This window comes from Podarcis pityusensis (genome assembly GCF_964106645.2).
Source record: "Podarcis pityusensis genome assembly, chromosome: 3".
Classification (NCBI taxonomy): Eukaryota; Metazoa; Chordata; class Lepidosauria; order Squamata; family Lacertidae; genus Podarcis; species Podarcis pityusensis.
This window is the reverse complement of record NC_138026.1, coordinates 107,201,872-107,224,082: the sequence shown is the minus strand read 5'-3', so window position 1 is coordinate 107,224,082 and position 22,211 is coordinate 107,201,872. Positions and strand designations below refer to the sequence as shown.

General features: G+C 47.4%; 1 protein-coding gene across 3 annotated transcripts in view; it reads left to right on the top strand.

Moving 5' to 3' along the window:
• Nucleotides 1-22,211, top strand: part of PYGB (glycogen phosphorylase B) — a 44,214-nt gene that overhangs the window by 3,953 nt on the left and 18,050 nt on the right. For 2 of the 3 annotated variants that reach the window (XM_081000930.1, XM_081000931.1), the window contains exons 2-9: nucleotides 12,922-13,023; nucleotides 14,303-14,381; nucleotides 14,932-15,035; nucleotides 15,560-15,691; nucleotides 18,983-19,094; nucleotides 20,328-20,410; nucleotides 21,021-21,164; nucleotides 21,369-21,461. In XM_081000930.1, the coding sequence (XP_080857056.1) occupies nucleotides 12,922-13,023; nucleotides 14,303-14,381; nucleotides 14,932-15,035; nucleotides 15,560-15,691; nucleotides 18,983-19,094; nucleotides 20,328-20,410; nucleotides 21,021-21,164; nucleotides 21,369-21,461 (849 nt within the window). Of the gene's footprint in view, nucleotides 1-12,921; nucleotides 13,024-14,025; nucleotides 14,161-14,302; nucleotides 14,382-14,931; nucleotides 15,036-15,559; nucleotides 15,692-18,982; nucleotides 19,095-20,327; nucleotides 20,411-21,020; nucleotides 21,165-21,368; nucleotides 21,462-22,211 lie in introns of those variants that run through there. The other variant, XM_081000932.1, reaches the window with a different exon arrangement.

Below are 22,211 nucleotides of genomic sequence, written 5' to 3'. Positions count from 1 at the left end.
TTCTCCAAAGATGTCTCTTAAGTGGTTATTAAAATATCACCAAAAATACCAGGGGGGAAATCCACATTTTTACAGCAGCACAGAAAGATTAGATAAGATCCTCTTAAACATCAGTGTAAATCCAAAGTAACTAATGCATGAGGACTATATTAACTACTGGCAAACTGAAATACAGCAGAGGCAACCTGCCCCACCTCACAGATATCCAAGCATTTATTTATAGGTAGCCTCAGCACTCTCATCTCTGCTGCTATCTTGGTGACTTAAGCTCACTATGTGATAAAGAGTGAGGCCTCCCATTGCCCATCTTTGATGAAGGCTAACTTGGCATCTGTGGGGTTTTGTGGCCTCTCACCTTCATGTCTTCCTGTCGTGTACCTTGCTCAGAGCTCTGAGTTTCGAAGTGGCATCTGCTGTCCACAGACCATAGCAGAACAGAGTCCTAAGTAGTCATGGAAACCGTTGCAGCTTTCCTAGCACGCTCCATTTAAGCATGGTCCGTGTACAGCCTGATCCTAGGGATGTTTGCACAAGAAAATACCTGGGGTTACCAGCTGATCAGAAGGAAAAAGACAGAACAGAACATCCTGGCCTGCATTTGACCCTTCAAGGGAAGCTTTTTTGAGCTGTACATCAGGCGTGGGAAACATCAGACCCAGGGACCCTCCAAGTTTCTCTCTCTGGCCTTTGGGTCTCTGGCCACACCACAAACCCCTCCCCAAAGCTGCATCCTCTCACCCCAGGCCTCAGTCCAGCCCTCCATCACACCCTCCTTTTTGCCTGGCTGGGATTTATCATTGAACTCTGATAATGCCTCTTGCGTGCCCGGATAGTGGATAATGGATTGGGTGAGAGAGGGGGGAATAGAACAGGGGCCACCAACCTGGCACAAGTGAGTCTTTCATGGGCACCCTCAGCCAGGGTCCCCAAGCTAAATGCCTCTCTCTCTCTCTCTTTTTAAACTAAGTCTCTAGTGTTCCTAGAAAAAAAGTTATGAAGCAAAAGGTGCAGGTACCCTTCTAAGTGATTTCTATGAAATGACCCCAGGAAAGTGGGTATAGGTTTGCAGCTGCCAGCTAGGCTTTGCTTTAGGGGTAAAACAGAGTTCTTGTGCCTTTAACGGCTGTGTGGCAGGCAGAAATTCAACAGGCTAGGCCTTTTCTAGTATGGAAATACCATGGCGGAAAAAGCTGCACCTGTTCACATTCTTTGCAGGCGTTCTACACGCGTGGACACTGATTTATTTTTGCACCCTCCACTTGTAAAAGAGGATACAACTTTGCATGTCAGGAAGCATATGCAGATTTTGCAAGTGGGGCAGAGAGCTCAATCCACATGCAGAAAACCCTGTAGGCATCCCTGAGTATGTGTGTGCATGAGAGAGAGAGACAGAGAGAGATCTGAGGGAGAGGGGTTGGGGTTGGGGTGGGGTGTATCACCTTGTATATTTTTCCTAGTCCTCAGGAATGCTCTCTGTTGTTAGATAGCACCAGCATCTTTGTGTGAAAGATTGATTTCCACAATTGGGACTAGCAGGAAATGGCAGCCATTTTGTATTATGTCATTCCCCCATGCCAGCCATTTTGTGGGAGGTACCCACAGCACTCTCTCAAAATATGCCCGCTGGTCCAAAAAGGTAGCTTGGTAACTCTTTGTGTAGAAAACAACTGGCTGTAGAAAGAGGGGGGAAATATTTGTTGCCCTGCCCATTCCCCCCCCCCCCCGGCTCTGCCCACCACTGAAATGTGGCCCCTGGGAGGTTGCCCAGAAGGGAATCTGGCCCTCTGGGTGAAAAAAGGTTCCCCAACTGCTGTATTTGATCATCTGCAAATGGGTGTAGACCGAACTGCTTTCCACAGGCTGGTTCAAAGGTTGACAAAACTCCTGAGTAACAGTGCAGTCCTAGCCATCTCTCTAGCAGAGAGGAGAATTCAAAGGGACTTACTTCCAGGTAAGTGGGGCTAGGGTTGCAGCTTTAGAAACATAATTTGGTACCATTATCGGTCTCCATGCCTCAGTGGCAGAGCATCTCTTTGTATGCAGAAGGTCTCATTTGCCTCCATCTCCAGGAAGGGCTGGGAGAGAGTCCCTGCTGCTCAGCATAGACAAAGCTGAGTTAGATGGACTCCGTATAAGGGAGCTTTCTGTGCTGTGCTTGAAATCTGCCTGACATATATGGATCACAAAGTCTGCAGTGAAAAAATTGTCTTAGATCTGCTACCCTGCAGAGAGTTCTTTTGCATTGACCTGTCACTAGAGCAATTCAGGCCATCGTTGTTGTTTTCACACAACAGAGAATAAAACAGCAAACGGATGGATGAATCCTTTCCTCTGAGGTATACAAAGGACCTATGACAGCCTGGTCCCTGGGCGTCCTGGATCAATTTCCTATTTGTGCCATTGGATACCATCTGGCAGACATGAACAGCACTGCAAAAACTGAAGTCGTCATGGTGGCTCTACCCTTGCAGAAAGAAGCCAGATTTGTCAGTTGAAATAATCTGGAATTCACGGCTGGGAGGTTTTCGAACCACGTTCCAGAAAAACACTGGATTTCACCAGCAGAGACGAAGCTCTATGGTACAGCATCTACATTTGCATGCAGAAGTTCCCACATTCAATCCCCAAGTAGGGATTAGGGAAAAATTCCTGTCTGAAATCCTGGCATTGCTGCTGCCAGTCTGTGTAAGCAATACTGAGCTTGACTGACCCAAGCTTCCTATGAAAGCTTCCTATGTTCCTAGATATTCAGGGGGTCCTTGTTGAGCTGATCAGGAATGGCAAATGAGTTTCGTACTTGCTGCCTGTTAATCTTCCTTTACGATGCGCACCCAGGAGGGAATGTCTGGCTGTACTCCAAAGTGCACACTTGGTTCATACACAAAACGTTTTGCTGCCTGAGGCAAAGGACAAGACGGCGACTCCTCTCCAATCCACATACCAAACCTGGACAGGACTGGTAGCTGAATGACTGGGACCTGGAAGATCAAGGTTCAAGTCCCCACTCAGTCATGAAGCTCGTTGAGTGTCCTTGAGTCAGTCACTGTTTCTCAGCCTAGCCCTACCTCCCAGGGCTGTTGTGAGGAGAAAATGGAGAGCGGTAGAACCATGCATGAGCTCCATAGGGGAAATGTGGAATATAAATTTAATAATAATAACATTGGGGGAGGGTAGCTTGCTGCACCTTATCTGAGGCAGCAGGGCAACTAAGGGCCCCCATGAGAGGTTATGCAACACCAGAGCAGATTGCTTGGGATGTTCAAGAGATACAGTTGGAGTCAGCTGCTGCTTGAGGTGGTACCAGGGTCATCTTAAGCATTTTCAGTGCCAGGGTGCAAAGGTCTGCCTGGCGCGCCCCCCGGTTGCCCAAAGTTGTTGACCTTTTTTTAAGGCGGGCCGGCAACGCATGCATGGCAGAGCTAGCCTCAGCAGCAACAGAGGAGCCCCAAGGCGCTGGCGGCAGTAGAGCAAGGCTGGGCCAGGCGCCTGGGGAGGGGTGGGCAAGCAGAGCCCCAGCGCAACAACAGTCGAGCCCGAGGCGGCTGCTAAGCAAAGCCAGGCGCCTCGTGTGAGCAGCATGTGGTGGGCGGGCCTCTCGACGGCCCGCCAATCCCAAGCACGTAGGAGGGCGGAGCCGGCCGGCTGCCTCAGTGCTTCGCTCGCCCGCAGCAGAAGAGCTGTGGCGCTCCGGCGGGCTCTGCTCCACTCGGCAGCAGCTGTCAGCTCTTCCCAATCCCCAGACTCCAAATCTCGGCCCCGGACTCTTGGCCTGGCGCCTCTGAGAGCCCGGCGCCCGGGTGCCCCGCACCCCTAGTGCCTATGGGTAAGACAGCCCTGGGTGGTACCTTGCCTCCCTAATGGTAGGGCCAGCCCTGTTTCTATATAACGCCGTGGCCAGAGACAATGTCAGCAGACGGCGTTCTTGGGCAACTCCTGAGGAACCTGCCGCTGCAATGCAGCCCCTTTTCTGGTGCTCCTCTGATGTCTGCCTGGCAGCTACCATTGTAGTTACCCACAATGCCCTGCTGTAATACCATAGTGCCAAACTTTTCCTCAGGTATGCCCCAACTGTCCCATGCACCCAGAAAAATAAATAGGAGGAGGAGAGGGTTTGCCTGCCCTCATGAGGGAATCCCCACTAGCGGGCCTTGTGCTGAGGCGCCCATTGGAGAATGTGCACCGGCCCTGGCCGTATTAGTAGTTCCCAACAGGACAAATTAGGCCCCATCTGCATTATACATTTAAAGCAGCATCATGCCACTTGATAGAGTCATGGCTTCCTCCAAAGAATCCTGGGAAGGGTGGTTTGTTAAGGGTGCTGAGAGTTGCTAGGAACTACAGTTCCCAGAACTCATTGGGAAGAGAGATTGGCTGTCAAACTACTTTGGGAATTGTGGTTCTCTGGGGCCTAGGTTTCCTGTGTTAACTGAGTGTTTACTATAGAATGCACCTTCAAATCCTGTACCATTGTTCCCTCTTTACTCACACTCCCCCTGCCAATAAAGATTTACACCAGTTTAGGTCCCATTATGCAGCTGTCTTTTTATAAAAACAGAAGGCGAGCTCTGCTGGAACAGGTACAAATTCTGTCTAATCCTGCATCCTGCTCCTCACGGTGACCAAACAGATGCATTTCCTGTAGCAGGAAACACTTGTTTAAAAAGTTAAAAATCCTTGTGTTCTGCAGTTGTTTTTAGATTGCTAATATAGATGGTGTTTACAACTGCCTGGTACTTTTTGAAAGTATTATACTGAGGCTTAATATCACTTGGTATCAACGGGCCACTCTCGGGCTAATTGGCTCTATAAGGTTGTTTTGAGGCAAAGAGCCACTGCAGTTTTGAGGAAGTTTTTTCCTCTGTGTGGTTGGTTAAATGTCTCCTTGCTGTGTACAAGGTCTGAAGAAAGACAAAAACCTCTTTGTTTACTTCTCAAATTACATGCTGTGTTTGTTCAGTTTTGCTCAGTGAAGTGTTGCCAAGATCTTTTTGCCTTCTGGACTCCGTCTGTGTCATGCAAATGACTTTGCTAATGCGGAAGATTGCAAGACTAGCCCAAGGTCACCTAATGAGCTTCATGGCTGAGTGGAGATTTGAACCAAGGTCTCTGCAGCCCTGGTCCAATACTCACACCACCATATGCAAGTCACCTCTTGACATTATAATCATCTTGGGGATGAATAATTTGATTTTATTTAAATAATAAAGTGATGAAACATGCATGTGCAATCTCCCCTTTAGCAAGGAACAGATAGTTTTTAAATGTGTATACTTATGTGTCATTAAGGGATGCGGGTGGCGCTGTGGGTAAAACCTCAGTGCCTAGGACTTGCCGATCGTATGGTCGGCGGTTCGAATCCCCGCGGCGGGGTGAGCTCCTGTCGTTCGGTCCCAGCTCCTGCCCACCTAGCAGTTCGAAAGCACTCTTAAGTGCAAGTAGATAAATAGGTACCGCTTTATAGCGGGAAGGTAAACGGCGTTTCCGTGTGCTGCGCTGGTGCTGGTTCGCCAGCTGCAGCTTCGTCACGCTGGCCACGTGACCCGGAAGTGTCTTCGGACGGCAACGGCTCACGGCCTCTTGAGCGAGATGAGCACGCAACCCTATAGTCGGACACGACTGGCCCGTACGGGCAGGGGTACCTTTACCTTTACCTTTTTATGTGTCATTGGGAGTCCATTCTTTGGGGGAAGCCATCCATCATGGATGCTTTAGTTGAGATTCCTGCATTGCAGGGGGTTGGACTAGATGACCCTCACGGTCCCTTCCAACTCTACAATTCTATGATTCTATGAATCTAGAACCTGTGGCCCCCCAGCTGCTGTTGGACACTATTCCATCAGCCATAGATAGCAGAATCATTGCTTGGGGATGATGGGTGTTGTAGTGCAATAACCTCTGGAGGGCCACAGATTACTCATTCCTGACTCAAGTTGTTCATTTAACTATCAAATGAAAAAGAGTTATGTTGCCGGGGGGGGGGGTGTCAAGAAATGTGGAAGGCTGTGGTGCCTATTTTCAGGAACAATTCCTCCTGCAATTTTCCAAGTAGATGAGAGTCTGCTAAAAGTAAACCCCTTTTTCTCCTTTATGCAAATGTTAGAGAGGCACTTAACATTATCTACATGGATTCAGCAGAACAGTGCTATTAATATTTTTGGAGCTGGCAACTGGTTATCTCAAGGGAACAAATATGCTTCACCATTCCTCTCACAGGAGTATTGCCAGGAAAAGAAGTTAAGAAAGGGTGTCCAACCGCATTCTTTTTCCAGAAAGTTCTGTAGAAGTGTCAGAGTGCAGGGAAACATACAGCAAATGTGTGAGGAAGAAGAAAGCCCCATAGTTTTCAGAATAATAAAAACCAATCCATTAAAAGAAAAATGATCTGGAAAGTTTCCAAGAGAGATCTTGTCTAGCTCTCTGTGGTAGGGTGAGGGTCTGGACCATGGAAGGACTACTTAAAATTAGGGATGGGCAACCTGTGGCCCGCCATTTGTTGTTGGACTCCAATTCCCATGAGCTCCAGACAGCATGGCCAGTGGTCAGGGGTTATGGGAGCTGTAGTCCAGCAACAGCAACCTCTGGCAGGCCACAGTTTCTCCACCCTTGGCTTAAGTGGTCTATCCTGCCAAACCGGTCTGGCTTTGTTACATAAAGTAGCAACCAAATACCCTTCTTTTTGTTAAATCTCCTGCAGCTGGACTTTTCTGGAAGGAAAGAGCCATTTGGGAACTTAGCTCTCTTCCTCCCTGTGGGTGATGATGCCATGAGCTTCCTTTTATGAGGAAGCAAGTTTAGATTTAGGAGAGAGCCTAATAGAAGGGTTGAAAGCTGTACGATGCGCTAGGACAGGGGAGGCAACCTAAGGCCCGGGGGCTGGATGCCTTCTCAATCCTGCCCATGGACAGTCTGGGAACCAGCGTGTTTTTACATAACTAGAATGTGTCCTTTTATTTAAAATGCATCTCTGGGTTATTTGTCGGGCATAGGAATTCATTCATTACCCCCCCCCCCAAAATATAATCTGTCCCCCCACAAGGTCTGAGGGATGGTGGACTGGCCCACGACTGAAAAAGGTTGCTGACCCCTGCGCTAGGACCTCTGAAGGACCTGGGTGCCTCCTCCAACCTAATGGGGGAGCAGGATCAATTGGAGTGTTAATACTGTGAAGATTCAATTATGCTTAGTCTGTGTCATGGTTACTGGCCTGAATCTTCTCCTGGCTCAGAGCTAGCCTCAGAAAGGGAGGAGACATTGTCTTGGAGAATGGTTGTCCTGTGCTCCAGGACTGTCAAGGCCAGAGGGTGTGGCTTTGCCCAACTTCTCAGACCCAGAGGGCATGCCCCAATGCAGCCCTCACTGCATCCGTGCTATAGGAACCAGATGCTGCACAACCAGGCAAGTGTCCCTTTAACAGAGAGCTCCACAGAGGGAATGGAATTAACAGTAGATCCGGATCAGCCAACAACCTTCAGAAGCCCTCAACATGCCGCTAAGACAACAGCTCTCCTTAGGTGAGTTCCAACTAGAACTTGCTACAGAGACCTGTCCAGGGTCCTGACGGATTGTGCTCTACCTTGTCTGTTGTGATCGGGGAGAACCTCCCTTCACTCTTCTCTATAGGTCTTGGCTTTGATCTCTTGGATGTGACTCTGCTCTTCCAGATGTTACCCTATTCTTAGAGTGATTCACTGCATCGCCCATCCTTCCCTGGGTCCCTTGAGCCAAACTAGGGCACAGCAGCCTGTATATATCAGCAGAGGATTCTTCCCCCACTATTTTTGGGTCCAGTCACCAACCCACCAACGTTCCTGGTCTGTATGTTGCATTTACGGCAAGATGGAAAAACAGGAAGAAGGCATGTTGGAAAGAAGGAGACTCATGGCAACCAGTGCTAGGAAACGGTCGCTAGGAGAGAGGGAAGGTGGTTGGAAAAGGACAGGAAGGGAGGAGAACAGTCCAAGGTGATTATTTTTGGGAGAAATGAAAGGGCAGGGAGAGCCCTATCAGCCTTGAGACTGGATGAGGAACCCGTGGTTTCATAAGTCACACAGTCTGCTGGAAATTCTTGGTTTGCTGCCTAGCAACCACAGGGCCTGTGTCTTGATCTCTTAAAAGAGGGCCTTCCTCAGGATCAGCCATCTCAGACACTACAGTCAGCAGGAGAGGCCCTCTGAATACATGACCCATAGCAGTGCCTTCTTGGTGGTGGTTGCCTATTTGTGGAATGCCCTCCTTGGTGAGGTGCACCTGTCTCCCCTGTTGCCAACATCCACAAGGAATTTAAAAGCATACCTGTTCACCCAGGCATTTGATGGCTCAAAGATACAGGTCCAGGAGCTGAGGATAATCACACAGCCTGTGATAACCTGCTGGTGTTTAGTGGCCTCGAGACGGTTAACAGAATAAAGTGGGTTAACAATATTTTGTTTTGTTTTTAAATGGAACGGACTGCCACTTAGATCAGCTACAAAGCCGGATTCAAGATCACTGGAGCAAGAACAAGCCTTTTGTTCCTGCTGTTCCCCCAAACCTGTCTGTTCAAGTGAATGATGACTCATCTTCACCCTTCTATTCTTTCACTCAGCTCTTTCACCTTGGACAATGAGGTTTGCCTCTCTTGGCTTCCATCAGCTTTGCAATCAAACACTCTTCCAGCTTCCCGGACCTTTATTTAAGTACAAGGTGGCGTCAGTATTGTTGCAATGCCAGGCCTTTCTCAAAAATCACAAAAATGCTTTGGGGAAAAGTAAACGTACACATTCAGACACACACTAGTGTGAGCAAAGGCTTGTTCTGTTGCAACATGCTTGTTGCGTTAGTTCATAGAATTGTCATCCAGTCCAATCCCTTGGACTGCAACTGACAGCTGCCAGTTTGTGCCAATCGTGAGGGACAGGACCGTGGCAGGGGGGCAGAAGCATGAAGTGCAGGCCCCAGTTCATCTTTAAAAGCCATGGGAAAACCCACACTACTGTGTTGTGCATTAGGAATTCAAGAGGTTGTTGGCCACCCTGCCAGATCCACATTCCTCTGTCTATGCTTCAGCAACGGTGAAGATTTTGGGGGACATGGGGCCAAATTCCAACCTTGGAGCAAGAGGGAGAGTTGCCCCCTTTCAGTGTTGTTTGGATGTTCTCTCTGGACCCTACGCTCCACTTGGGGGCTTTCTGGAGGCACCTGGTTGTTCTCTGCATGGGAACAGGATGTTCCTACTAGCTGATGCTTTGGGCTTAGCTAAATAGGGCTTCTCTTACGTTCTGATAGGGCAGAACCCACAATCCATTTCCTTCGGAACAGTCCTATTAAAATCATAAGCATTGCTGCAGAACTAGTGGAGCGTGGGTTCTGTGGTCATTTATCTTTTTTAAAGCAACTTACGCTGAAGTTTCTTAAAGAGACCTACATGGTACAAAACTTTAATGCATCCATTTTGGCGCTGGGCAGTGTACTCATTTCCTGACCTGAGACAAACCAGACCTCTCGGTAATAGTCCTAAATCCTCTTTTGTGTCTGGAGTCTCCCATTACTTCAGACTTGGTCTGCTGCTGCTCAGTGTACAAAGGGGCCAACAAACATGGCCATCACAACAGAATTGCAGAGGATCATCTAGTCCAACTCTCCCTGCAATGCAAGGAATCTTTTTGCCCAGTGTGGGACTTGAACCCTTAACCCTGAGATTAAGAGTCTCAGGGCTCTACCAACATCACAATTGACTGATTGATTTTACAATGGCAGTGCCTAGGCTACAAGGGAGAAATGTGCCATTTGCTACTATCTCTGCTGCCCAGTAGTTTATCAGCAACGGTATCCAAATAAACCTTACAGTAGGATTTTCATCAGAGTATATTTGTGTGATTTGGACTATCTAGCGTATGTACTTGGCCACTGTTTCCTCCTTATACAGAGACAGGCACTGACTGCCAGTGGCACTCCAAGACAGCCTTTCCAATGTGGTGCCCTCCAGTTGCTTTGAACTACAACTCCTATCAGCCCCGGCCAGCGCTGCTGGGGCGGTTGTTACTTCGTACAAATCACAAGGGTGATCAGCATGCCTCACAGCAAAGACGTGTGCAGACATCAGTCTTGCAAGCTGGGCATGTAAAAGAAACACTTAAGAACTAAGAAGAGCCCTTCTAGACTAAACAAAGATTCTGTTCAGCAACTTATTTCTAGCTATACTTGATCCAGTGATGCCTATGAGATGCTCACAAGCAGGGTGTGATGCTCCCATTTAGTGGTCATGACTAATAGCTGCTGATAGGCCTTTGTTCTTCATGGGATGGTAAAACTATTGCCTAACAGTAGGGACCCTGAACCGCAATTCTGTGCATGTTTACTCAGCGGTCCGGCTGTGTTCGGTGAATCTTACTTGCAGGGAAGTGTGTGTATAGGATTGCAGCCTTCGCTCTTGGAAATGGGAGCATTCATGGAGCAAGAGACCAGACCCAAGTGCAGGCTAAACAATGTGAGCCAACACTGCCATTCCTTTTGGTGCGAGGTAATTGCTAGTGTAACTTGCACCAAACACTGACATGTCACAGAAGGTAATCAAAAAGTGTGACAGTGAGCGAGCAACAGAAAGGGATTTTCACTCTCAGGCTCCCCCTCCCTCCCCCTTTTGTCTTGGTTGAAAGCAAGACTGAGAGGTAATAAATATTTCAGAATTGCTTAAGTGTTGTTCTACTTCCATTGATTTCCCTCCCCTAAAGAGGGATTTCTGCTTAGTCACTTATATCCTCATCCTCCAAGGACTCTCCTAAAATAAGATCCATTAAAATGAGTGGACAAGGCTGTCAGAACTCTTAAGTACCAGAAACACCAATTATTGAAGTTTTTCCCCCACAACTGACTATTCTGATCCTTCGAGCCAAATCTCCCTCCCGTGAAACGGTACCTTCTGGTGGTAGCAACATAAGAATGGCTGCCTTTTACTGAATCAGCCCCATTGGTCCATCTAGCTCAATGCTGTCCACACTGACTGGCAGGGTCTATCCAGGATTTCAGGCAGGGTTCTCTCCCAGCCATACCTGGAAGTGCTGGGGGTCAAAGCAGATGCATGCAAAGCAGATGTTCTGCCACTGAGCTGTGGCCCCTTCCCCTTTGTAAAGAGGAGGCTGCCAGATATATTGCCAAGGGAAAGAGAATTGTCACAGGTTGCAATGTGATGAGTACTGTTTTCATGTTTTCCTGCTTTTGTGTCCGTCCGTCCCCCCCGTGAGTCTATGTGTGTGTGTGTTTTTTAAACTTGTGTACTCAGACTTTGGTGTTAAGGTAAGCATTTGGGGGGGGGGGAACCTGGAGTTCAGGCAACTTCTTTGTCAGTGATTCCCACCTGGAAAGATCCATGTTAGAGCTACCAACTCACCTCCTTTTTCTGACCTCTGGATTACCCTGTCAGCTATACTTTGCCATCTGGGCACATTGCCAGTCAGTGTGGAAAAAACAACCACCCAATCCTGATCCAGGGCAGTGTGTTTACAAAAAAATAAAGTTGTGCAGGTTTTGTTACTACATTTTTTTACCTGTCTTTTCTCAAAGAAGGTTAGGGCAGTGTGAATAATTCACACTAACACCATTTGATTTCACACAACAATTTTATGAAGTAGATTGTGCAAAGAGCCTCAAGGCTGTTGTATGGATTAAAACTTGTCTCTCGTCATTCCTAGTCCAACACTCTTCGACCACTAAGCCACCCTGCAGAGTTTGCTTTGTGTTTTGTCATTTGCTCTGTTCCTTCTAAACACAGGGAGTGCTGGTCAAGGCAGCCGTTCTGGGCATTCAAAGCTAGGAGGATAGGAAGATGTTTATACCAAGTCACACTCTTGGCCCATCTATGGTAGCTGAAGAGTATTGACATCCTGATGACAGGACGTCTCCTAGATTTCATGCAGGGGACATTCCCGGCCCTACCTGGGACCTTCTGCATGCAAATCAGGTCTTCTGCAAATGAGCTCTGGCCTTTGCCCCGGAAAGCTCTTGTCTCCTGACAACTGGAAACATTATTTTATCCTCTCGAATTTTGCTTTACATTCTTCCTGTTGTCCAGCCTAACTTTGCCTTTGCAAGGCCTAGAAACTTGCTTTTAAAAAAAGGAAAGATAAGATGGTTTTGGTGCTTTTGTGGAAATGTGCAGACACAGCGGCCTTGCCATGTCCGCCAGAATTCATTATCACTGTCACCATTACTCTAGTCTAGAAGCAGGTGAGGTGTGGTTAAAGTGTTGGACTAGGATTGAGAAGACCCCAATTAAGAGCGATGAAGCTCCCTGGGTGACCTTAGGCTGTTCACTCTAAGCTACCTCACCTAACCAACCTCATAGGGTTGTTGAAATGGCAAATCAGCCTAGGACCCTCATACCTACGGGACCGCCTCTCCCGGTATGCCCCACGGAAAGCCTCAAGGTCCATAAATAGCAACACCCTAGTGGTCCCGGGCCCTAAGGAGGTCAGATTAGCCTCAACCAGAGCCAGGGCCTTTTCAACACTGGCTCTGGCCTGGTCGCTTTTGGCCTGGAATTAACTTGATCCCCTCCCCCTCTCTCTTTTCCCCTTTTTCCTTCTGTGACGGATATCCTGCTTGGGGACTTCCCTGGCTTTCTTCTGGCCCACGTAGGACCAGTTTGGGTAGTTAGCCTTGGTGAAGACGACGTTTTTATCCCCAAAAAAGTTTTTGAGTTTCTGCTGAAATGAGGCTGCATTTTAATGTTTTAATGTTGTATTTTAATCTTGTTTTTAAGTTGTATTTCAATCAATTTGTTTTATATTTGGTGTTAGCCGCCCTGAACCCAGTCTTGGCTGGGGAGGGCGGGTATTAAAAATAAATTAATTTTATTATTATTATTATTGAGGAGGAGAACTATGTTTGCTGGTGTGAGCTTGCTAAAATATAAAATCCAGCTTTTCTTTCTCACTTCTTTCCTAGCGCATTTACTACCTGTCTTTGGAATTCTACATGGGACGGACCCTTCAGAACACAATGGTGAACTTGGGTCTGCAGAATGGCTGTGATGAAGCCATTTACCAGGTATGTTCATTCCTCCTTTGGGGGCTGATGCTTTTTGTGGGTTCATCACCAGTCCTGTCCTTTTTCTGATGCAAAAATTGTGGCACTCTGCCTAGGGGAATCTCACGTTGCAGCAGGGTCAATTTAGTCTGAAAGCTTTCAGATTCTGAGAAAAACTAGGCAATGGAACAAGTTGCTAATGGGAGCCGTGGAATCGCCACTGGCAATCACATCCGTTAGATCAGATCCATCTTTTTTTTAGGACTACAATTCCCATCATCCTTTACCACTGGTCTTGCTAGCTAGGGATGATGATAGTTGTAGTCCAAAAACAGCTGGCTGGTAAACTAGCCTAAGACTGTGGTTTCAGAGTCTGTTTTTATAGTCATTTGCAAACCATGGTTTGCCAGATGGTATTGGTTCAGACATCAGAATGAACTGTGGTTCTGCTGTGCAAACCATGGTTGGCTTTACATCACTGTGGAGATGCACCATTTCTCTCCTCCTGCTCCTCCCTCTCTTTGTTTTTAATAAGTTTTTTCTTCCAAAATAGCTGAATCTATTCTTTTTTGGCACCTGGGCCCAAACTACAATAATAGAGAGCCCATTAATTTTTATGGCCTACTTAAGTTTCGCTCTTAGCCCCATGGCATTGCTCTGAATGTTTATTGCTAAAAGGAGCATGACTCAAGGATTCCATTCCTTTTGGCAGAGCTATCAATGTGTTTTGTCCCCTGGGCAGTTACCTTATTATCAGAGTCTGGAATATTATGAAAGCTTTGGAGGGAGTGTGGAGGAGCGGGAGAGAGAAAGAGACTTGCTTTGCTTGGACAACTACCAAGTCAGTTGGCTTTGAAGCTCAGATTTATCTCTGATCGGAACTCCTGACATTTCTGTTTTCAGTTACAACCAATGGCAGTGGGTTCCGATTCTGATCAGAGAAGCTATGGGGGCTGGGTTAGCACGTGCGCACACACACACACACTTCCCAAATCAGAATTGCTCCTGAAGCCACAGTTCTCCTTGTTGGGGAATAGGGTGGGTGAGATGCACGTATAAAAACACGCTTCAAGTCCAGATGCACATGTTGGCAAGAGTGATGGAGATAAACCATTGATTCTCCAGCCATGGGTGGCTACCACTGACAAAGATGTAGAGGTAACAACGGAACTGAATGGAGGCCCCATTCCCCCCCCCAATCCGTTGAGCTGCATACTTTCTTCCCACCAACCTTACTCAGAAGTAAGTCCTATTGAATTCAATGGAGTGTTTTCATTGCTGTTTCTGCTTTTCACTATAGCTTGGGTTGGACTTGGAAGAACTGGAGGAGATTGAGGAAGACGCTGGCCTGGGCAATGGAGGACTGGGGCGTCTGGCAGGTGAGCCCTTTCTGGGCGGGCCTGGGAACACCTCGCTGTCCTACAGTGTAGCGTAGTGGTTAGAGTGTTAGACTGAGTTCAAATCCCCGCTTAGCCAAGAATGCTCACTGGATGGCCTTAGGCCAGTCGCAGTCTCTCAGCCTAACCTACCTCACAGGGTTGTTGTGGCGATAAAATGGGGTGGAAGGGGACCAAGCACACCACCTTGAACTAACTGGAAGAAAGATGGGATATAAATGTGTTTAAATAAAGGGAAAGTATACCTGCACCAACCGCCGCCACTGCTTTGGCTTTGTACTGTGCTAGGTCTTGATTTGTTTCTGTTTTTATTTTTATTAGGCATTCTGTGTTTTTTATGTTGCATTTTTATGTTGCGAACCACCCACAGATCTACGGGTAGAGGGTAGTGTACAAATTTTAAAAATAATAATAATAATAATTAATAATAATGTCTTAAACATGAGTCCCAGTGAGTGGCATTGGTAGATTGGCTTTCCTGGACATTTGCTTCTGTCTACTAATGAAATAGTTTGGGCCCTTCCTCTTTTAGCTTGCTTTCTGGACTCTATGGCGACGCTGGGGCTCGCAGCCTACGGTTACGGAATCCGCTACGAATTTGGCATTTTCAACCAGAAAATCGTCAATGGCTGGCAGGTGCGTTGGTGAGAGAATTCTCGTTCCTTTTGGGGTGCTGCCATTGCCTCCATCGTTCCTAGAGATCACCATGCTTGGGAGGGCGAAAGATGCTTTATCGCTTAGGGTGAGGCCTAACCAAGTGTTTTGAGAGGCAGAGAAAATAGGTATCTGTGTCCCGGCCCTCCCTGAGGAGGGATCTTGTGGCACAAGCATCAAGGACGTTTTGGAAGGGACGCTGCAGGTGTGGGAGAGTACAAAATCAGCCAATAACGGTGAAGGAGTGGAAGAGGCTGTACCCATACAGAGATCAAAGGCAGTCGGCTGGGTAGATCACAGTTAAATATAGACAGCAGCTTTATACCTTTGGTTCTTTTAACTGAGATCCTTTGTTGCTGAAGATACAGGGAATCAAACCTGGGACCTTCTGCACGCAAAGCCTGTGCTCTACCATTGAGCTATGATTCTACCGGGTGTAAAGTGCATTGCTGGTCAGATGACCTGCAATGAAAGCAAGTTTCACATCCCATTTTTCCTTCTTTCAGGTGGAAGAAGCCGACGATTGGCTGCGTTATGGCAACCCTTGGGAAAAAGCCCGCCCAGAGTACATGCTTCCTGTACACTTCTATGGCCGGGTGGACCGCACTCCGGATGGTGTGAAATGGGTTGATACTCAGGTACAGCAGTAGAAACCTACCTGTGGGGATGCCACGAATAATATTATAATAATTTATGACTTCTGCTTTGCCCATCTGACTGGGTTGTCCCAGCCACTCTAGGCAGCTTGCAACAGAATAATACAGGACACAGGGTAACACCAGACATTAAAAGCGTCACAATACAGGGCTGCAGAAGGTCATATGATTGTTTGACATCTGATGGGAGAGTGTTCCACCTGGGGGAGCCACTACCGAGAAAGCCCTGTTTCCCTGTAACTTCACTTCTTGCAGTGAGGGAACCACCAGAAGGCCCTTGGAAGTGGACCTCAGTGTCTGAATGATGAGGGAGATGGGTGTGAGTCCGTGATGAAGTGGAGGTGTCAGGTTTGGAGACGTTGACTGTAGTAGCAAATATTTATACAGCTTTCCTCAGTGCAGTGTGTTGCAGGCACAATAATAAGGCTTTCCTCCCTATGAGAGGAAGCTTGATGGGTTGATGAAATAAGTAAATAAATTCGTAAATAAAAGTCATGCAGATTAGAAACAAAAGGGTTCAAATGGCAAGTTCTGAGGTAAGATAAGCTCTTCTACAGGAAGCTGGGAAACGAATAGGACACACAAATAGTACACGCCTGCCTCGCTCAACCAGGGGCTGATGGGAATTGTAGTCCAAGACTTCTGGAAGGCAGCACTGAAGCACATTTGCACTCGTCTGCAATTGAAGTCTCACATTTTTCTTTTGAAAGAGCCGTAATTAGGCCTGGTGCCTGACTCACTGAACAACAGCATGTGGTGGAGGAGAAAAGAAATACATTGCGTGGGGAGAAAGAAACAGGGGGCTTGATCCACCAAGAATTTCTTCTGTCGGTGCTCCACTGGCAATAAACGGGAATTGGTTCAAGAACAGCAGAACCTTCAAAGCCCAGAGGCTTAGATATATTTCTTTCTTTCTTTGTCCCTCCCTCAGTATTTTTTTCCCACACTTCTGATGCCCATACTCAGGTTGGTTTACAACAGTTTAAAAATCACAGTGCCATAAAAATGCATGCAAACTAAATTTATCTGTAATGTTCTGAACCTAAGAAACTGAATGCGAGTTGCAATATAGACAGTTTTGGGAATGGAAATAAATAAATAGGATACAACACCAAACTACAATGCATTAAAAAAGAGACAAAGCACCCCACTCCTCCCTGTCCTTACCCCCAACTGAGCGGCAGGCTAGGTATCCTGTGGGACCTTAAAGGCATGAGCTTTTTAAAGCTTAGATCCGATGTATTAATTTCTGTTGCTGCCTTTGCAGGCCATATTTGGGCCTGCTCTGCCAGCTTGCCCTTTCCATGTTTTGATCACTTCCACATACGCCGAGTCTCTGGTGTTCCACATTTGTTGCTTGGAAGCCCGTAATTGGTTTAAACAGCGGCATTCCTCTGGGAAGTTGGCTAGGCCAGCTATTATTCTTCGGTAGAGAGAGGCTCAATAATAATGCCAGCTTCTGGCTGTTTTGGAGGATATACAGTGGACGCTCGGGTTGCGAATGTGATCCATGCGGGAGGCATGTTCGCAACCCGCAGCGCCACATATGCACACACGCGGGTCGCGTTTCGGCACTTCTGCGCATGCATAAAGCGCAATTTAGAGCTTCTGCGCATGCGCAAGCGCTGAAACCCGGAAGTAGCCCGTTCTGGTACTTCCGGGTTCGGCACAGTGCGCAACCCAAAAACACACAACCTGAAGTGTCGGTAATCGAGATATGACTGTATAGCCCTGGATTGTGAATTTTCTGTAGCTATTGCAGTTGTACAGGCATAGGCAAACTCGGCCCTCCAGATGTTTTGGGACTGCAACTCCCATCATCCCAAGCTAACAGGACCAGTGGTCAGGGATGATGGGGGTTGTAGTCCCAAAACATCTGGAGGGCCGAGTTTGCCTATGCCTGCAGTAGTACATAGGTGATTGACCCACCTGCCAATCACCAATGTCATTGTGATGTCTGATGATTGACAGTTGCATTGCCCTACCCACCTGCCAATGCCTGATGCACAGCACTTTCCCAACAGCCCACAGGGTGCCGAGTGCGAGGGGCTTTGCTGTTCCTGCAACCCCAAGTGGGTTGCCTTGAAACCTCTTCTGAAACAGAGGGGCACTCTCATTGGAAATGTCTTGCTGCCATTGTCGGAAGGGGCTTTCTCCCCACACACCAGCTGATTGACAAGGGGAACACACTTTGCTCCAGCAAAGGAACAATTGGCAGCTCATTTCAAGCTCCCAGTTGTTGCTTGGTAACCATGCCAGTACCCGCCCCATCCCAGGTGTCACATATCACATCAGGTGGGTGCAGTTTAGGGACAACAGCCTCCCGAGCCAAATGGGGAGGCCTGGTGGGCTCAGCCTTTGCCCACAGACTATTGGGTGTAATCTTTGACACCTCCCTCTCCATGGAGGCGCAGATTGCAGCTATAACAAAGGCGGCATTTTTTCATCTCCGCCAAGCTAAGCAGTTGGCTCCTTGCCTCTCTCGCCCTGACCTAGCCACTGTGATCCATGCGATGGTCACCTCCAGACTGGATTATTGTAACTCACTCTACGTGGGGCTGCCCTTGAGACTGACCCAGAAACTCCAGCAGGTGCAGAATGCCGCGGCGAGACTCCTTACTGGTCCTCGCATTCACCCAGTGCTATACCAGCTGCATTGGCTCCCGGTGGAGTACAGGATCAGGTTTAAGGTGCTGGTTTTAACCTTTAAAGCCCTACACGACCTAGGACCCTCGTACCTACGGGACTGCCTCTCCTGGTATGTCCCACGGAGGACCTTACAGTCTTCAAATAAAAATACCTTGGAGGTCCCGGGCCACAGGGAGGTTAGGCTGGCCTCAACCAGAGCCAGGGCTTTTTCGGCTGTGGCCCCGATCTGGTGGAACACTCTGTCACAAAAGACTAGGGCCCTGCAGGACTTGACATCTTTCTGCAGGGCCTGCAAGACAGAGCTGTTCCACCAGGCCTTTGGCCAGGGCACAGCCTGACCCCCTCCTTTGGCAATCCTCACAGAACTCTAGCCCAATGGTTGCCATTAATCTGATTTGAACTGATTTTATAATGAACTGATTTTAGAATGTTGTTTCATTTTACTGTTGGTAGCTTCAGCTGGGGAGGGCGGGATATAAATAACATATTATTATTATTATTATTATTATTATTATTATTATTACCCCCAGTTCCGCTCTAGGTTGTGCCAAACATGCTTTTTGCAAGAGACTTGATGTCTGCTGCTTTATCTCACCTTCACTGGATCCCTTCTCCTTAAATTAGGTTGTACTTGCCATGCCTTACGATACGCCTGTTCCAGGATACAGGAACAATACGGTGAACACCATGAGGCTGTGGTCAGCCAAGGCACCCAATGATTTCAATCTTGAAGAGTGTAAGTGCCATCTCGTTCTCTTTTTCCTTTTGGAAAGCGCACAGGTCACATGTTGCGATGAGGAGTTCCCCCCCCCCCCTTTTCATCACGTTGTGGGGTTTTGTGTGGTCTGGTTCAAGAAGCTGGGTGACATTGCTTCTTCCTCATGCTTTCCTACAGCCAGGCATTTTCAGGAAAGTAAGGAGTGCAAGCCAAACAAACAAAGCTATCAGCCTGGATAGCTCAGTGGGCTAAAGCATGGTGCTGATAAGACCAAGGTTGCAAGTTTGATCCTCCTAAGGGACAGCCGCTTATTCCCCCAGGGTCCCTTCCAGTTCTACAATTCTATGATTCTTTGAAATGCCTCAAGTATTATTTAATTTATAGCACAAACCTATAACATGTCTACCAATCAGGAACTCCCACTGAGTTTAAATGGGGCTTACGCCTAGATAAGTTGGTACTGTATAGGATTGCAGCCTTAATGGGCGTTCTTTGGGCCAAACTGCACTTTACATAAAACATGTTATCCCATTTAACTTGGGGATTTGGTTATTTTCTGGGAACACAGGAAGCTGCCTTTGAGCATGGCAGTTCATTGGTTTGTCTAGCTCAGTACTGTCTACACTGGCAGGCAGCAGGATTTTACAAAGGAGCCTTTCCCAGCCCTGCCTGGAGACACTGGGGATTGAGTTTGGCATCTTCTGCATGCAAAGCAGATGCTAAACCACCAAGCCATGGCCCTTCCTCTGTTAAATTAGGGTTGGCATATATCCGGATTTTCCCAGACATATCTGGAATATCGTGTCCAGGTGGATGTCTGGGGAAATCCAGACATATGGCTGCAGTGCTTTTTTTCTTTTTCTTTTTTTGCTCTTTTCCCATAAAAATAGCTCAAAAAAGGCATTTTGTCTAGGCAATTTTGCCCAAAAAGCTTAACAACTTTGCCAAAATAAACTCAACAACTTTCCTGTCTGGATTTTCAGTTTGAAATATGGCAACCATAGTTAAATAGCAACTGGGGGGTGGGGGGAAGTATCTGGATTGGGTTCACAGACAGCAGGATCTAACCCTTCCTTCCTGCACCATAGCACAAACAAAATCCCCACCCCCCACCCCATTGCTATTTGCTGGGCAAATAGGGCTGCTGCTGATGCCATGGGACTTTTATCAGGAAAATATGCAATTATTCTAGAGTTTTGCATTTTATGTGGTGGGCTGCTCCGCTGAGATGTGTTCCTTCTCCCCACCTAGTTAATGTCGGTGATTATATCCAGGCTGTGCTGGATAGAAACCTGGCAGAAAACATCTCCAGGGTGTTGTACCCAAATGATAACGTAAGTGGCTCTTCTGTGTTGCATTAAAATCTCTCCTGGTTAACCGCGAGCTGATTAGAATTTGTTTTTATGTCCCCTGCGTTGACCATGGTTCGCCTTGGCAGAGAAACAGAGCACAAAACAACCATGGCAACCGCCACATCACCAACTACAGTGGTACCTCGCAAGACGAATGCCTTGCAAGACAAAAAACTCACAAGACGAAAGGGTTTTTTGTTTTTTGAGCTGCTTCGCAAGATGATTTACGCTATGGGCTTGCTTCGCAAGACGGAAACGTCTTGCAAGTTTGTTTCCTTTTTCTTAACACCGTTAATACAGTTGCGACTTGACTTCGAGGAGCAACTCATAGAATGCGGTGTGGTAGCCTTTTTTGAGGTTTTTAAAGACTTTGGTGATTTTTGAAGCTTTTCCAAAACTTTCCCGACACCGTGCTTCGCAAGATGAAAAAAATTGCAAGACGACAAAACTCGCGGAACAAATTAATTTCGGCTTGCGAGGCACCACTGTATTCTTACCATTTTTGCGCTGGATATCATTATTATTATTACTATAGCAGGCTTGTCAGCAGTGGCTGCAGGAGTGACGATTCTTCTCTCTCTGCCTTCCAAAGTTCTTTGAAGGGAAAGAGCTGCGTTTGAAGCAAGAGTACTTTGTGGTCGCCGCCACTCTCCAGGATATCATACGGCGATTCAAGTCCTCCAAATTCGGGTGCCGCGACCCCGTGAGAACCTGCTTTGAGACCTTCCCTGACAAGGTGAATATTTAAAAATGAGGGCCGAGACATAACTGCAGCTTTCGTTCCAAAGGACACCTTAGGTTTTTGCCTTTGGGATGGGTGGAGGAGCACTCGACATTTCACAGAAATGTTTGAGAAGCTAGGAAGTCCCCAAGCAAGCTCTGGTTGAACTCCCCCCCCCCCCAGTGGAAACAGCTTCAACTTTAGATGTCCATTTTACAGGTTGCCATCCAGCTGAATGACACCCACCCTGCCCTCTCTATTCCTGAGCTCATGAGGATCTTTGTTGATGTGGAAAAAATGGACTGGGATAAGGTAAGAGGGAAATGGACACAGCCATATTGCATGTGTCAGCAAGGTTCTCTCCATGCAAACTGTCCCAAGAGAACTGTGGGATTGTCTGCTGATGAAAGTGACCATGTGGTGATTGATAATACCATCATTTATCTGTTTTAGGCCCATAAGTAGTAGCAGTTGCCAGGACATTGCCCCAGTATATCGCCATGTTTTGCTGGTGATATATCGCCATGTTGAGAACCAGATATCGCCCAACCCTCACACACGTCGTGATCTGCAATATATTGCCAGGTCAAATGTTATGAAACAGTTATCATGATATGAACTTCCCAAACCGGTTTTGGATGATATATCGATATATCACCCAGCCCTACTGTTGACCAACCACATCCTCCCTCCGCAGCAACAGAAACAGGCACCAAATTTTTAAAAGCATACTCTCTTTGGATTCAAAAGAAAAAATAGGCTGTGTGTGCACCACTGTTTACTCTGGCTCCCTACACTCCCACCACTGGTATTTGAAGCAGAGTACATATGTGTGTTGCCTGTAGTTTCTTGAGAAATACTGCTGTTTAATTACTTTTCCTTCCAACCAGGTTCCATCCAATTCAAAAACGGGAGCTGCGGCTAAGCTGAGATGTGTCTATTTGAGACAGCCATTGCACATGCTCAGATAGCAGCTTAGTTGAATTCAGCATGGGTGGCCCCGCCCACCTGCCCAACTGGCCTACTTAGGATCTTGCTGAACAGCCAATCCCTGTCCCCTCT